The sequence below is a fragment of the Elgaria multicarinata genome, chromosome 11, assembly GCF_023053635.1.
Source record: "Elgaria multicarinata webbii isolate HBS135686 ecotype San Diego chromosome 11, rElgMul1.1.pri, whole genome shotgun sequence".
Classification (NCBI taxonomy): domain Eukaryota; kingdom Metazoa; phylum Chordata; class Lepidosauria; order Squamata; family Anguidae; genus Elgaria; species Elgaria multicarinata.
Window position 1 is genome coordinate 25,756,620 of NC_086181.1, and position 13,878 is coordinate 25,770,497.

Here is a 13,878-nt window from a genome sequence, read left to right on the forward strand (position 1 = left end):
ATGGTGGTGTTAGTGGTCTTGCTGCTGGCACTGATCTATCATATATTTTGCCAGGCTCATATGGCTAAACGCAGCTTCCGTGGTCTTCACAATCCACTTCACAGGTATCATCAGCCAGGAGACTTCATTATTGGTGGCATTGCTACTCATGGTGGTTTTCTCTCAAGTCCAACATCCTTCACTGAAGAACCCCCACCAGACTTGCTTGAAGATCTTTTGTAAGGATTAACTTAATCCCTGTTTTCACTTCCATTGATTATGTCACTGGAATGATCAGTCCTAGAGATGCTGCCTTTTGGAACATGTTTTCCTTTGGGTTTTTGATAGTATTTGTGTATTTGAGTTCTCTTTACCCAAGTCCAGTTTGCTTTTTTGCTCACTGGTGAAGCAGGATAGTGCAATGATGGGAGTTGTAGTCCAACACCTTTGGAGAGCACAAGGATGGCGAAGAGCTGCTCTAAACCAAAAAAGAGAAGTAGGTGGCCCTAAGTTGTTCTTCATCAGTTTTCCACAATCCCACAGTCACGTCCTCATGGTTTATCTGCTTTGGGAGAATGAGAATTTCACTTGAACTTCCTGCCTCCTTAGGGAGGATGTGGCATTAAGGCTTGTGAGCCAATTTCCCTGCTTTTTGGTGCTTGGTTGAAAACTGTAGAGCCTTAATGTTGTTTTGTAAACCATAGGCTTTTTGTTTAACTGTACACTTACCCAGAAAATGGATGAATGCAATACTCCATTTCCAATCCTTGTCAGTACTGCATGTTTTCAGTCATGAGTTCATTCCATTCATTTACCACACCAGTCTGCACATTAAGAGCATAATCACATGGGGGGGGGGGATCGTGTTTCTTTACCAGTGTTTCTCCGCACCCAATTTTGTCCTTCATTATTTTCTCTTTTATAAAAACATTGGATTAAAAGGGCTCTACTTTGAGATGGAAAAATGAGTGGAAGGTGCAGGAAGTGCATGGGAGGCAGATGCCATTGTCCAAAGGAAGCGTGATCATCCATAAGTGGACTGCATTGAGTGTGCAATAAAACACTCATCCAATGACACCCTTGTAAGCATGTTAAGACATGTTTATTTTAAAATGGATCTTGCCCTTATGTTCATGTTCGTATGCAGTTTCCTCCAATGTACACATTTTTGTATGCAGCCTTACATAACCACATATCAGGAAGAAAGCTATTTATTTCAGACTACGTCTATGGCCATAGCTAGACCTAAGGTTTATCCCTGGATCATCCAGGGGTCAAACCTGTTCATCTAGGTGACACACAGGGGATCCAGTGCTCAGGCAGGGGTGAACCCTGGATGATCCCAGAATAAACCTTAGGTCTAGCTATGGCCTATGTGTATATATTTTGTTTGTGTGTATGTGTGTGTTGTACGTATTAACTAACCTTCTGTGACTCAAGTGTTGACTCTCATTCCAGCATCGTGCCAAAGAATTACCAGCATCTTCTGGCTTTTGCATTTGCAGTAAAAGAGATCAATGAAAACCCTAAAATATTACCCAATCTCACTTTGGGCTTCCACATCTATGACAGCTATGACAATGCAAGGAGAACCTATCGTGCAACCATGTTACTTCTCTCAGCACTGGAGAGATTGGTCCCCAACTACATATATGACACCCGGAATAATCTAATTGCAGTTATTGGAGGATTGGACACTGAAATCTCTCTTCACATAGCAAATATCCTGGATATCTATAAGATTCCACAGGTGGGGTATGTTTCCTTGCATGTATATGGAACATGGAAATATTCTACTAGTTACCTTCTCCCTGCATTAAAAGACATTTTTATTTATTTATTTATTCTTCTCAAGATCACTATATGTCCCACAAGCTGATCAGTTTATATTGGAAGTAATAATATTCCATGGTATTTAATAGCATTATGTTTGCTGTTGTTAATTGTTTTGAGTACTATTCAAAGGAAAGACAGGATCGAAATTCAACCAAGAAAAAAATGACTAACTGCATACTTAGGACATGCACTGACAATAACAACTGTCCCCAACATGGTGCCCTTGAGGTGTGTTAGACTACAATTCTCATCACCATCTCTATGCTGGCAGTGATGGGATTTGTAGTTTAACAAATCTTGACACACCAAGTTATGTAAAGCCGGGATAAAGTATGGGGACAATGGAATTTACATGCCTTGCACAGCTGTTCTAAAAATACATGATGCAATGTATTTTGCGATGGAAAACCTGGAAAGCATGCCATAAATTAATATTTCTTTTAAAAATGTACTTTTAATGTGTTTTTATTCTGTTTTTATTCTTATTTTAATTGTCCCATGCTCTGAAATACTGAATTGCATATAAATATTGTAAATAAATAAATAATATCATCTTCGAACCACTTGTCCAATCTCTCCTTAGCTCATATATGGCACAGCTCCGGTCATGAATGATAAGACTCCAGGACTTCCCTTCTACCAGATGGTTCCTCAGGAAGCCCTTCAGAATGAGGGGATTCTCTCCTTGCTCCTACATTTCAGGTGGACATGGATTGGACTTGTTTATATAGGTAATGACATTGGAGAAAGATTTGTGCAAACTGTGTCTCCAATGTTTTCCCAGAGACGTATATGTTTAGCCTTCATAGAAAGAATCCCCAAATTGACTTATGTTACAGAATTGTATGGCATGTTTGAAAATGCAGCAAAAACATATGTTAAACTGCTGGACAGGAAAGCCAACGCAGTGGTGGTCCATGGAGAATCATATTCCATTGCTCTTTTTAGATGGTTGCCATATCTACCAGAAGAAGACCACAAGACAGGCAGAATTAATGGCAAGGTATGGATAACGACAGCCCAGATGGAGATCAGTTCATTTGTTTTTCAAAGGAATTGGGATACAGAAATATTCCATGGTGCTCTCTCCTTCAGGATTCATTCCACTGACCTATCAGGATTCAAGTCATTTGTGGAGAGCAAAAATCCTTTCAACACAAAAGAAGATGGTTTTATTAGGGACTTTTGGCAACAATCATTTGACTGTATATTCCCAGATACAATAGAGGATGATATGAAAGTTCAGTTTTGCACTGGGAGAGAAACACTGGGGAGCCTTCCTGGAACTTTTTTTGAAATGAGCATGACTGGCCAAAGTTACAGCATCTACAATGCTGTCTATGCTGTGGCCCATGCTCTAAATGCCATGTCCTCATCTAAAGACAGACAAAGGACAAGGATGGATACTCAAGGAAATAATCTTCAGAATGTGCAGTGGTGGAAGGTAATGTTCTCAGCCTCCTGGTGTGGGAGACCATCATGTCTGGTATTACCAAAACCCTCAATCTCTGCATGTCCTCTGCTCAACTGTGTGGGAGGAGGCTTTTGTAGCCTGGGAGGAGGAAGAAAGGATGCACAATGTATCTTGGGAACATGGACAGTATCTAGCATGGGTGGGGGCAAGCCTATCATGTCTGGTATTACCAAAACATTCAATCTCTGCTTTAAGCTGTGTTGTCAAACTTTTTGATTTTTTATATGACTTAAAAAACAAAAGCAACAGAAGAAAAAATAGAGGAAAAACAACTAATAAGAATAAAGGAAATTAATAAAAAGAAACATATTGAATCTCGAATCCAATTTTTGACTGAGGGTAGAAATTTTAAGTTCTGTTCATAGTTTTTCAGTATTGTTTTACAATCCAAGACATACGTGGAACCCATGGACATGTTTGAAGTTTTATTTATTATTATTCTGTAAATGGAGGAAAGGCTTTGTCAAATACTGCTGTTCATGATCCATATTTAGAATAAAATCCTGCCAGGTTTTATAAAAGTCATATGTTGCCTTCAGCAATTTTAATTTTGAATGTTTTTTTTTCTGCCCTAGCTATTTGCCATAATTCCATATAGCATGATTTCAGTGTTAAGACATCTAGGACTCTTTCCTACTTTCTTTTACAAATATTTGATCATGAAATAATTTAGAATAATTCATTCACATTCCAGTTTACAAATGAAACAAAACAATTTCAGCTATAAATTGCATTCTATACTGCCTCATAATGTCCCTAATATGTAATGTTCATTAGCCCTCTCTTGCACTTCACTAGACTAGTACATAATAAAAGTGTTCCATTTTTCAACAAAGGAATAATATCTTCCCTCCCTTACTGTATTCAAATTTGAATTTTTTGCCATAAACATTATAGCCAATACGTTAATCAACCATTTTTCCAGGTTGGGGTTTGTGCTTGTTTCCAGTTACAGGCTATTATTAATGGAGCTGCTAATAGTAAATATTGAACCATTTCTACAGCTATGACTGGATCTTTAACATATTGAAACAGTAGTACTAGTTAGGGGTGTGAACGGACCCCCTGCTCCGCTTCCCTTCCAGATCCGCGATTTGAGGATCGGGCCGCTTCACTCCGCCCCCGCTCTATCCATGCCTGCTCTGCTCCGCTGCGGAGCTCCAGATCCGGATCGGAGCCCCGTTTCCCCCCCCATAGGCTTGCATTAAGCTAAAAAAGTATACAACTTTTTTTCTGTGAAAGTTAGAAACCTCACGTTTGGCACCATAACACGTCATGGAGGTATACACACGCACACTAAGACTCAAGGCAATCCCATCATCCCCTGAATTTTGGGGAATTTATGAAAATCGGGCACCCCATTCACACCCCTTTCGATAGCTCCGTCAATTTGCACGTTAAAAACCTCAAACTCACCACCATGATAGCTTATTCAGGGATGCACACGCATGCCAAGACTCAAGGCAGTCCCATTATCCCCTGATTTTTGGGGAATTTATGAAAATCCAACACCCCATTCAAACCCCTTTCGCTAGCTCCGTCAATTTGCACGTTAAAAACCTCAAACTCACCACCATGATAGCTTATCCAGGGATGCACATGCACGCCAAGACTCAAGGCAGTCCCATCATCCCCTGATTTTGGGGGAATTTATGAAAATCCAACACCCCATTCACACCCCTTTCGATAGCTCCGTCAATTTGCACGTTAGAAACCTCAAACTCACCACCATGATAGCTTATCCAGGGATACACACACACGCCCAGACTCAAGGCAGTCCCATCATCCCCTGATTTTTGGTGGGGCTTAAACCTGCAGACATCTCAATGGGGCCATTTCAAAGGAAATCCCAAGATGCCATGAATTGGGGAGTAGAGATAAACCTATATGAATCTTCTTCCACACTTGAAAAATGGATTTGGAACTTCCTAAACTCCAAGTGAGCGCAGGAAGGACTTCTCCCCTGAGTCAAAGCCACACACACACAACATCCCTGCGAGGCGGGCAGGGGAGGAGTGAGGGAAGGCAGGCAGGCAGCAGACATTTCTGGGGGCATAAGGAAGTGAGCCAAGGATAAGCCAGTAATGCATATAAAATGGAATAAATAAATAAGTAAACAAAGGAGGGGTGGAATTAAAAGCAGCAGTGTTGCTGAATAAATAACAAGAAGAACTTTTTTAAAAAGGCTATATCTGCCTTTTACCAGCAATAGGGGGACGTGCCCAGGTTAGGGGGAAGCAGCAGCTGCCAATTTGACTGGTCAACCAGTCTTTTAAGAAGCAACGCTGTCAGTTCAACTCATGAAAGCCATTGCTTCACCACGAGAGCTTTGAGGAGTAGAACTCTCCCTTCAACTCATGATAGGCATTGCTCCACCGGGTTACTCTCTTTGGAGGGCTCTGATGGCCCTCCAAGTAAAGGAGAGAGTGTGGGCACGTCCTCATGGCATGCCCTAGGGGAGCTCATCCCCTTGCACCACATCTTTTCAGTTGTTCCCCAAAGTTAGGGTGGGTAGCAGTGCTCTCTTATTCTTGGCTTAGTATATGATTTCAGGTTGTGTTTGTGCATTTGGTGGGGCTACTGTTTTAAAAAACACTGGGAAAAGTCCGTTCAGACTAAGAAAGAGAAGTTCCCAGAATCCCAAGTTACCCGTTTTGCCTATCCCCTCCTCCAACTTTGGGATCATGTGATCATGACTGGGAGTTGACTCTGCCCCTCAGCCCTTCGGAAAAGGTATTTTTCCACCGTTTTTTTAAAAAATTCTAGCTCACGAACCGCAGCACGCAGAGAGCTGAAAGTAGGCTCAAAATGACCCTCATCCACGACTCTCCAAGCACAAGAATTTTCAGAAAGATAGCTTCAAAAACAACACAGTTATCCCCTTTCTTTTCCACAATGCAATCCTATGGGCGAAATGTTTCAAGATGGTGATCGGATCGGACCGTGGAAACCGGAGCGCTCCGAAAATGGGCACTTCTCTTCGCCTTGCTTCTAGGGGTCCGTGGTCCGCTTCTACTCCGCCTCTGGGCAAGACAGAGCAGGCCAATTTGCTCCTGCTTCTACACTTCTAATCGGAGCGAAGCACATGCCTAGTACTAGTGGCTTTTGCAGTACTCTATAACCTGTGATCAAATCAAGTTCTCCTTTTATTTCTTGCCAGAACTTCTGAATTATAGGACAGGACCAAAAGATATGAAGTAGGTCCACATTCTGACTATAATATCTCCAGCAGAGATTATGTAAATACAACTGAGACATGCTGGGGTTAAGTACCATCTAAATAATAATTTACAAAAAAAAAAATCCTTAAGATTAATACTGGTTCTATAACAAGAAACATTTTGCCACAGCTATTTCTAAATATCAGTGGGAATATTAAAACCAATCTCTTTGTTCCAACTTGCTTGATAAGCATTAACTGAAATATCCGTATCCATGATCAGCTGGTGAATTCTGCTTAATATGTGTTTAGAATGATCCTCTAACATTAATTTTTCAACCTCTGTGGCCTTTCTTATTGGACATGTTTGATGATTAAAGTATGTAAAACATTCCTGAGTTGAAGACATTGTGGGGCGGGGGGAACTGGACAGCTATAATGCATTTTGACACAAATATCCTGATATGATTTTAAAATATCATCTTTAAATGAATAATTAATTTGCAAATATACATATCGTACCCACAAGTCATACCTCTGAGAAAAGTGTCTTCTTTGATCTCCTCATAATAAATAATGCTATTGAATGTGACAATCCTTGGCATAATTTCTGTTTATGCTTCCATTTTTTATTTTTTATTTAAATGTAGTACAAGGGTTTAGTTTTATTATTCTTTTATCATTTTCTATTGTATGCCAAAGAACATTTGTTCAATCTGTAAATAAATGATACTATTCCAGAATTATACATCTTTCCAGATTAACCCCAAATTTACCTTTTTATTCTAATATTTGATTTAATCATTTCTACTCAAGGTTTTATAGATGGAACAAACAGAAGTGGGGATAAGTGACACCTCTGCCTTTTTCCACTTTTCCTCTTTTTTAGTTGTATTGTTTTAGAAGAGACAGCATTTACTGAGATGAAAGCAGTAGGGATGGATTATATTAGCTTTATCCATGTGGTAAATAAGCATAAAAATGCATACAAAAAGTCCCATTCTTTTTTATTTTTATTTTTATTTTTAACATTATATGATAACAGATAAATCATACACATAAACACAAAATAGTAATAACAATAAATGATAATAATAATAATAATAATAATAATAATAATAATAATAATAAGTGCACCCCACCTCTGGGACCATTATTCTACTTTCCAAAATTGTAATGACTCTTGTGAAGGTGTGCACGCTTCCCCCTTTATTAAAACAAACTCTACAAATAATTTCCATGTCTCTTCGAACACATTTCAATTCAATAATCCTCTTTTAACGTTAATACAATACATTAACCTATCATTAATAGCAATATCCCATACTTCTTTATACCATTCTTCTATTTGATAATCACCTTGCCTCTTCCATTTTTGGGCTATCATTAATCTCACTGCTGTCAATAAATTTGTTATTAAGTTTTTGATAGCTTGTGTACAGTTAACCTTATAATAAATTGACAACAATGCTATACGTGGACATACCTCTAAATTCAACCCAGTTATTTCATTTATCTCCTTAAATACCATTTGCCAAAATTTCTGTATATATTCGTAACTCCACCACATATGAACATAGGTGCCAGTTTCCTGGCATCCCCTCCGAAATAACGCAGAATATTTATCAATTTGATTTAATCTTGCTGGTGTTAAATACCACCTCCAGACCAACTTATAATAATTTTCCTTTATCCTTACGGAAATAGTTTTCAAAATACTCAAATCCCATATCTTTCCCCAACTCTGATTACTTATTTGCCTTGTTAATTCCTGGTCCTATAATAATTTGAAATACTCTTGTTGATCTTCAATTTCCAGCAACATTTTATATATTCCACTCATTGTACCTTTTATAACTGTATTTTCTCCTTTATCCTCCCTTTGTATAACCATCTTTTCAAGTCTTGTATACTCTCTACAATTTTTATTTTCATTTACATTTCCTTGTCCATTCTAATTGTACACCATTAAGTCAAGATATCTTTCTCCCTCTTAACACCTCTTTTATTTGTTCTTTACTGTCCATCTTTTCCATCCAATCCTTTAATTTAATTATTTTCTGTTCCCTTATTTCCTTTTCCAATTCCTTCTTTAAATTAACTGGAAAATTCCCTATAATTACAACTAGAGTTAAAGGGGAAATGGTTGATATCAATTTATCTTTATACCTATGCCTACTGTCAGTTGCTCCTGTTTTGATAGTTCGGGGCTGCCAGCAAGCAGTTTCCAGGCAAGCCCCTTTTACCGTTTTGTCAGTGGGGTTCCAGAAACTTCCTAATAAAGTAGTTGAAGCTCCAAGCCTGACTCCTGGTCCTTATATTACAAATAAATAATAAAGACACAACACAGGGCTCATGCAGCATTAACTGTTTTGATGAAGAAGGAATTTCACCAGGTGCTGCATGCATACAAATGACACCTGCTGAAATTCCCTTTTCAATACAACTGTTAAAGATACAGGAGCCCTGTCCTCCTTTCCCTATGAAGGCCCAATCCTAAAAAGACAAGCTTGTGATGATGGTAGGGCACTGGGTCTGCACATAGGATTTCAGACGATGCAATTGCTGAGCGAATCCCAAACTGCATTCTCTTTCTCAGTAGTGGCCTTGGCAGATGCTGGAATTCTTATGAGTGAGGGGCAAGAAAATGGCCTTCCTTTCACTTTCCAGCTGCTGTTTGTCCCACAGAAGGCCACACCACAGCCCTCAAAAGGCATACCTGATTTGGGGGTGGGGTGGGTGGACCTTGTCTGCAGTTAGGATGGCAGAGATGATGCAACAGCTGGGTAAATCTCAAATCACATTTGCCTTCTCAGCTGCCTCTTCCACGTTTCAATCAGTCTGCTCTAGTTTCCTCTTGTATTCTGTGAGTTTACAATATACTGCTGTGTATACTATTTTGCTACTTCCCATCCAATTACATCTGAGAGTCAGTGCAGTGTCGTGATTAGAGTGATGGACCTGGACTCAGGAGATCTGGGTTCCAGTCTTTGGCTATGATGTTCACTGTGTGACTTCAGGCCAGTCATTGACCATGTTCAGATGGCATGCTAAGCCACTGTGGTAAGCATTTTGAGCTAAATACTCTTGAGTGAAGCATGACTGAGCATGTTGTATGAATCATTCCTAACCGTGGTGGCTACATAACCACAGTTTAAACACACTCACTAACCATTTGCTGCAAAAGGGTTAGCAGCATAACCATGGCTAGGTATGTTATCTGAACAGGCCCAATGACTTTCAGACGAACCTACCTAACAAAGTTGAGTTGAGGATAAACATAGACAGAAGGGGAATAATTTCAGCTGTCTTTGATTAATTGCAAGAGGAAAAATGGAGGGAGACAAATGCAAGAAATAAATAAATGGAAGCAATTCCTCCATCAAGCTTTGCATACCTGAAAATCATCCATGACACCATTCACTCCTGCTGTTGGGATTTAGTCTTATATACCAAACAGCAATCAATTCTAAACTCCTGTGTTTCCATTTTCAATCTAGCTCCATCAGTTTCTTAGAGGAGTCTCATTTAACAACAGTGCTCAGGATGCGGTTTTCTTCAATGAGAATGGGGAGATAGTAGCTGCACTGGATATTATCAATTTGAAACTTTTCTCCAATGATTCCTTTCTCCGTGTGAAAGTTGGGAGCTTGGATCCTCAGGCTTCTTCAGACCATGCATTCACCATTGATGAGGATACCATAACATGGCACAGCTGGTTTAACAAGGTAGGAACCAACTGTCAGCTCTCTGCAGATATATCAAGTTTGGATGACTTCTGATTATCTGTCTTGTTGCTCAAATGACAACACATTTTGTAATGGTCACCAAAGGCCAGTAAGCCTGGTTAGGGTTAAACTACAAGTCTGAAGTCCACCAACTTGAACTTGGTTAAAAAGGCATTCACTTAAAATTGGAGAATTCAAATCTGGGAACTGGTTTTGATTATGAGAATAGAACAGAGCTCTCAGTCTTTCAATGCAAAAGCACAGTTCCAGTTCACCCAAACTTTCTTTCTATCTATGGGTGGGGGCGGGGGCGGGGGCAATGAGCCTGTCTCCCGGACTCGGGAGGGGAGGTAGAATTTGAGGCTATTCTGAAATAATTGGGATTGAAAAACCCTGAGAGCTCCCAGTCAATACATATCTACCTTCTATTCAATCAAGTGGTAAGGCATAATTCTCCTGAATGTTTGGCCAGTGGTGGCAATTGTTGGAGCTGCACCCTTATCTGGACAGAGATAGCCTAGCTCCAATTATCGATGCTCTCATAACCTCTCATTTGGAATACTGCAATGCATTATACATGGCGCTACCTATGAAAATGGTCTGGAAATGTCAACTGGTACAAAACAGGGCAGCACATTTACTAAGAGGGACTGGTCAACGAGACCACATCTCACCAGTCCTTTTCCAGATTCACTGCCTGCTAGTCCAGGTATGGGCCCATTTCAAAATGCTGGTATTAACATTTAAAGCCCTAAATGGCTTGGTCCCAGGCTGTCTCAAAGAACACCTCCTCCCATATGTACCTACTCAGATCCTAAGCTCATCCTCAGGGGTCCTTCTACATGAACTGCAGCTAAAGGAATTGAGGCAGGTGGCTAGCAGGAGGAGGACCTTCTCTGCTGTGGCACCCTGACTGTGGAATAAGTTCCCTAAGGAGGTTTGCCTGGCACCTACACTATATTCTTTTAGATGCCAGGTGAAGACCTTCTTAATTCTCTCAGCATTTTAACAGTCTATAAATTCAATTTTAACTTTGCTGTTTTAAATTTGAATTTTAAATTTGTATTTCTGCACTGTTGCTGATTTCATCCTGGTTGTGCTTTTATATTGTATTTTATATCAAGTTTTTATACTGTTTGTTTTATACTTTGAATGATTTTAATATTTGTGAACCACTCAGAGAGCTTTGGCTTTGGGTGGTATAAAAATGCAATACATACATACATACATACATACATACATAAAAAATAAACAGAAGAGCTGGCTTTCAGCAACAAAAGCCTTAGGGGTGAGTGCTTACCCTGTGACAAAGATGTTGTACCAGCTGTTACAGAGGAAGGATTTTTGTCATCTCCTGATATATCTTGAGTATAGGGTTGTGCCAGAACTAAGAGGAAATAAATGAATGGATAGATATTATTGTGACTCTGTTACATTTTTATTCTGCTGTGTAATCCATGGTTTAGACACGACCACTTTCTATATGTACTGAGAGTTGCCATCCTGGTTCTAGCAAGCGAGTGAAGGAGGGGGAGCCATACTGCTGCTATGATTGCATCCCATGTCCAGAAGGGGAGATTTCAAACCAGGAAGGTAGGAAATATACATTTCGTCTACAGAGTTATACAACAGACTATCTGAAATGTAGATGAACCTAAAGAGAAAGTTATGCATAGGCTGGGGTGACTATTCTTCAATTTAAGTCAGGATTGGAATAACTGATTGGAGTGTCCTATTTTCCCTAATCAATGGATTGTTGCCCTAGAGAAGCCACGCTGTGCCCAGTGCGTGGCTTCTCCGGGATACTCGAGAGTAAGCCAGTAGCAGGGAAAAGCCATAGAACCAGCTAGACCTTCCACAGCTCCGGGCCACAAACGGTACGGTTATCCCTGGCTAAGGGAGGGTTTAGCCCGGGTTGACCCCGGGATCCCCTGTGCATCTTCTGGACGCACAGGGGCGAGCCCCAGTGTCAGCCCAGGCTAACCCGTGGTCTAGCAACAGCCTGAGATTCTCAAACACAGCTTTTCCATGGGCAAATGCTTGATAGAAAAGGAATCCACAAGAAGGATTTATCTTTCCCTTCCAGACCGAGAAGCTATTTTTCATACCCATCTCAACTTGACACTTGACTTTTGCAATGTACTTTTATTGACCCATCTCTGAACACTGTTCAGGTTCTTCATCTCATGCAGAAGTCCTTAACAGTGGTTACTTCTTAACAGTAATGGCTGAAGATGTAGATCACTATGGAAATCTACTGGCAGCCACAGCATAATTTCTGAGGAAGGTAACAAAACCAGCGAGCACAGTGGAAATGCATGATTGCTGATTGGATTAATTCCTCCGTTGGCAACCATATCCAACACTTTTGCAGGGCTGCCACATATTCACCTACCATATACTTTACTTTAAAACATAAGATTCTGCTTTATGTCTCCAACACATTTAGTATCAGCATTGACTGTGTCCTCTGATATAAGCAAGGAATGTTTTAGATGAACAAGTATGACTGCTGAGATTTCTTACAGTTCTGTTTATGGCCTCTACATACATCTTTTCTTCCATAGATATGGATGAGTGCAACACATGCTCAGACAGAGACTATCCAAGCAAGAATCAGAATTACTGTATTCCCAAGATGGTAACCTTTTTGTCTTATGAAGAACCTCTGGGGGTCAGTTTAGCTTTCTTTGCTCTTTTATTTTCTTTGATCACAGCTCTGGTACTGGGAACATTTATGAAGCACCACAACACTCCTATAGTCAAAGCCAACAACCAGAACCTTACCTACACTCTCCTCATTTCCCTACTGCTCTGCTTCCTTTCTACATTCCTATTCATTGGCCAACCTCAGAAGATGACTTGTCTCCTCCGACAAACAGCTTTTGCCTTCATCTTCTCCCTGGCTGTATCTTCTGTGTTGGCAAAAACCATCATGGTAGTTCTGGCTTTCATGGCCACCAAGCCAGGATCCAGGATAAGGAAGTGGTTGGGGAAGGAGCTAGCATTCTCCCTTGTTTTTTCCTGCTCCCTTATCCAATCAGGGATCTGTATTGTGTGGCTGGGAATGTCTCCTCCATTCCCAGATGTCGACATGCACTCAGTGGCTGAAAAAATTCTACTGGAATGTAATGAGGGCTCTGTGACAATATTTTACTGTGCCTTGGGCTACATGGGGTTCCTGGCCATTATCAGTTTCACTGTGGCCTTCCTCTCCAGGAAGTTACCTGGTAGTTTTAATGAGGCCAAGTTCATCACTTTCAGCATGTTGGTCTTTTGCAGTGTTTGGTTATCTTTTGTTCCATCCTACCTAAGCATCAAAGGAAAATACATGGTGGCTGTGGAGATCTTCTCTATCTTAGCCTCCAGTGCTGGATTACTGGGTTGCATCTTTTCCCCCAAATGTTACATTATTGTGTTGAGGCCTGAGTTGAACACCAGGGAACAGCTAATGAGAAAAATAAATAAAGAACTGGATAAAGATTTAACGAAGGTAAAACCATCACGTAAATAGAAAAATACCCCTCATTATATTATTTCCTTATATTCACATTCAGCAGCTCTTCAACAACCTCCTAAGTTATTTTTCTTGTTTGAAAACTTTATAATTATTTCGTAGCGGCTAAGGTTGTGAAAGAAATTCAGAAGACTCCTTTAGAACCTGTGCATGAAAACCTATAATGCTCTGGCTACAAGTCTGT

General features: G+C 40.1%; 1 protein-coding gene across 1 annotated transcript; it reads left to right on the plus strand.

Annotated features, from left to right (window-relative positions):
• Window positions 1–13,858, plus strand: LOC134405570 (vomeronasal type-2 receptor 26-like). Its single transcript, XM_063136816.1, has 7 exons — window positions 1–218; window positions 1,438–1,734; window positions 2,764–2,818; window positions 9,950–10,177; window positions 11,644–11,770; window positions 12,745–13,683; window positions 13,797–13,858. Exons 1-7 carry the CDS (start codon window positions 1–3, stop codon window positions 13,856–13,858), a joined length of 1,926 nt encoding a protein of 641 aa, XP_062992886.1.
• The last annotated feature ends 20 nt before the right edge of the window (window positions 13,859–13,878 follow it).

Excerpts from the sequence above, each read along its gene's own strand:
- LOC134405570 (XM_063136816.1), top strand. The coding sequence starts at position 1 with ATGGTGGTGTTAGTGGTCTTGCTGCTGGCACTGATCTATCATATATTT. Across the intron at positions 2,819-9,949 it reads CAGGCAGAATTAATGGCAAG|CTCCATCAGTTTCTTAGAGG; the intron begins GTATGGATAACG and ends TTTTCAATCTAG. Across the intron at positions 10,178-11,643 it reads GGCACAGCTGGTTTAACAAG|ACACGACCACTTTCTATATG; the intron begins GTAGGAACCAAC and ends TCCATGGTTTAG.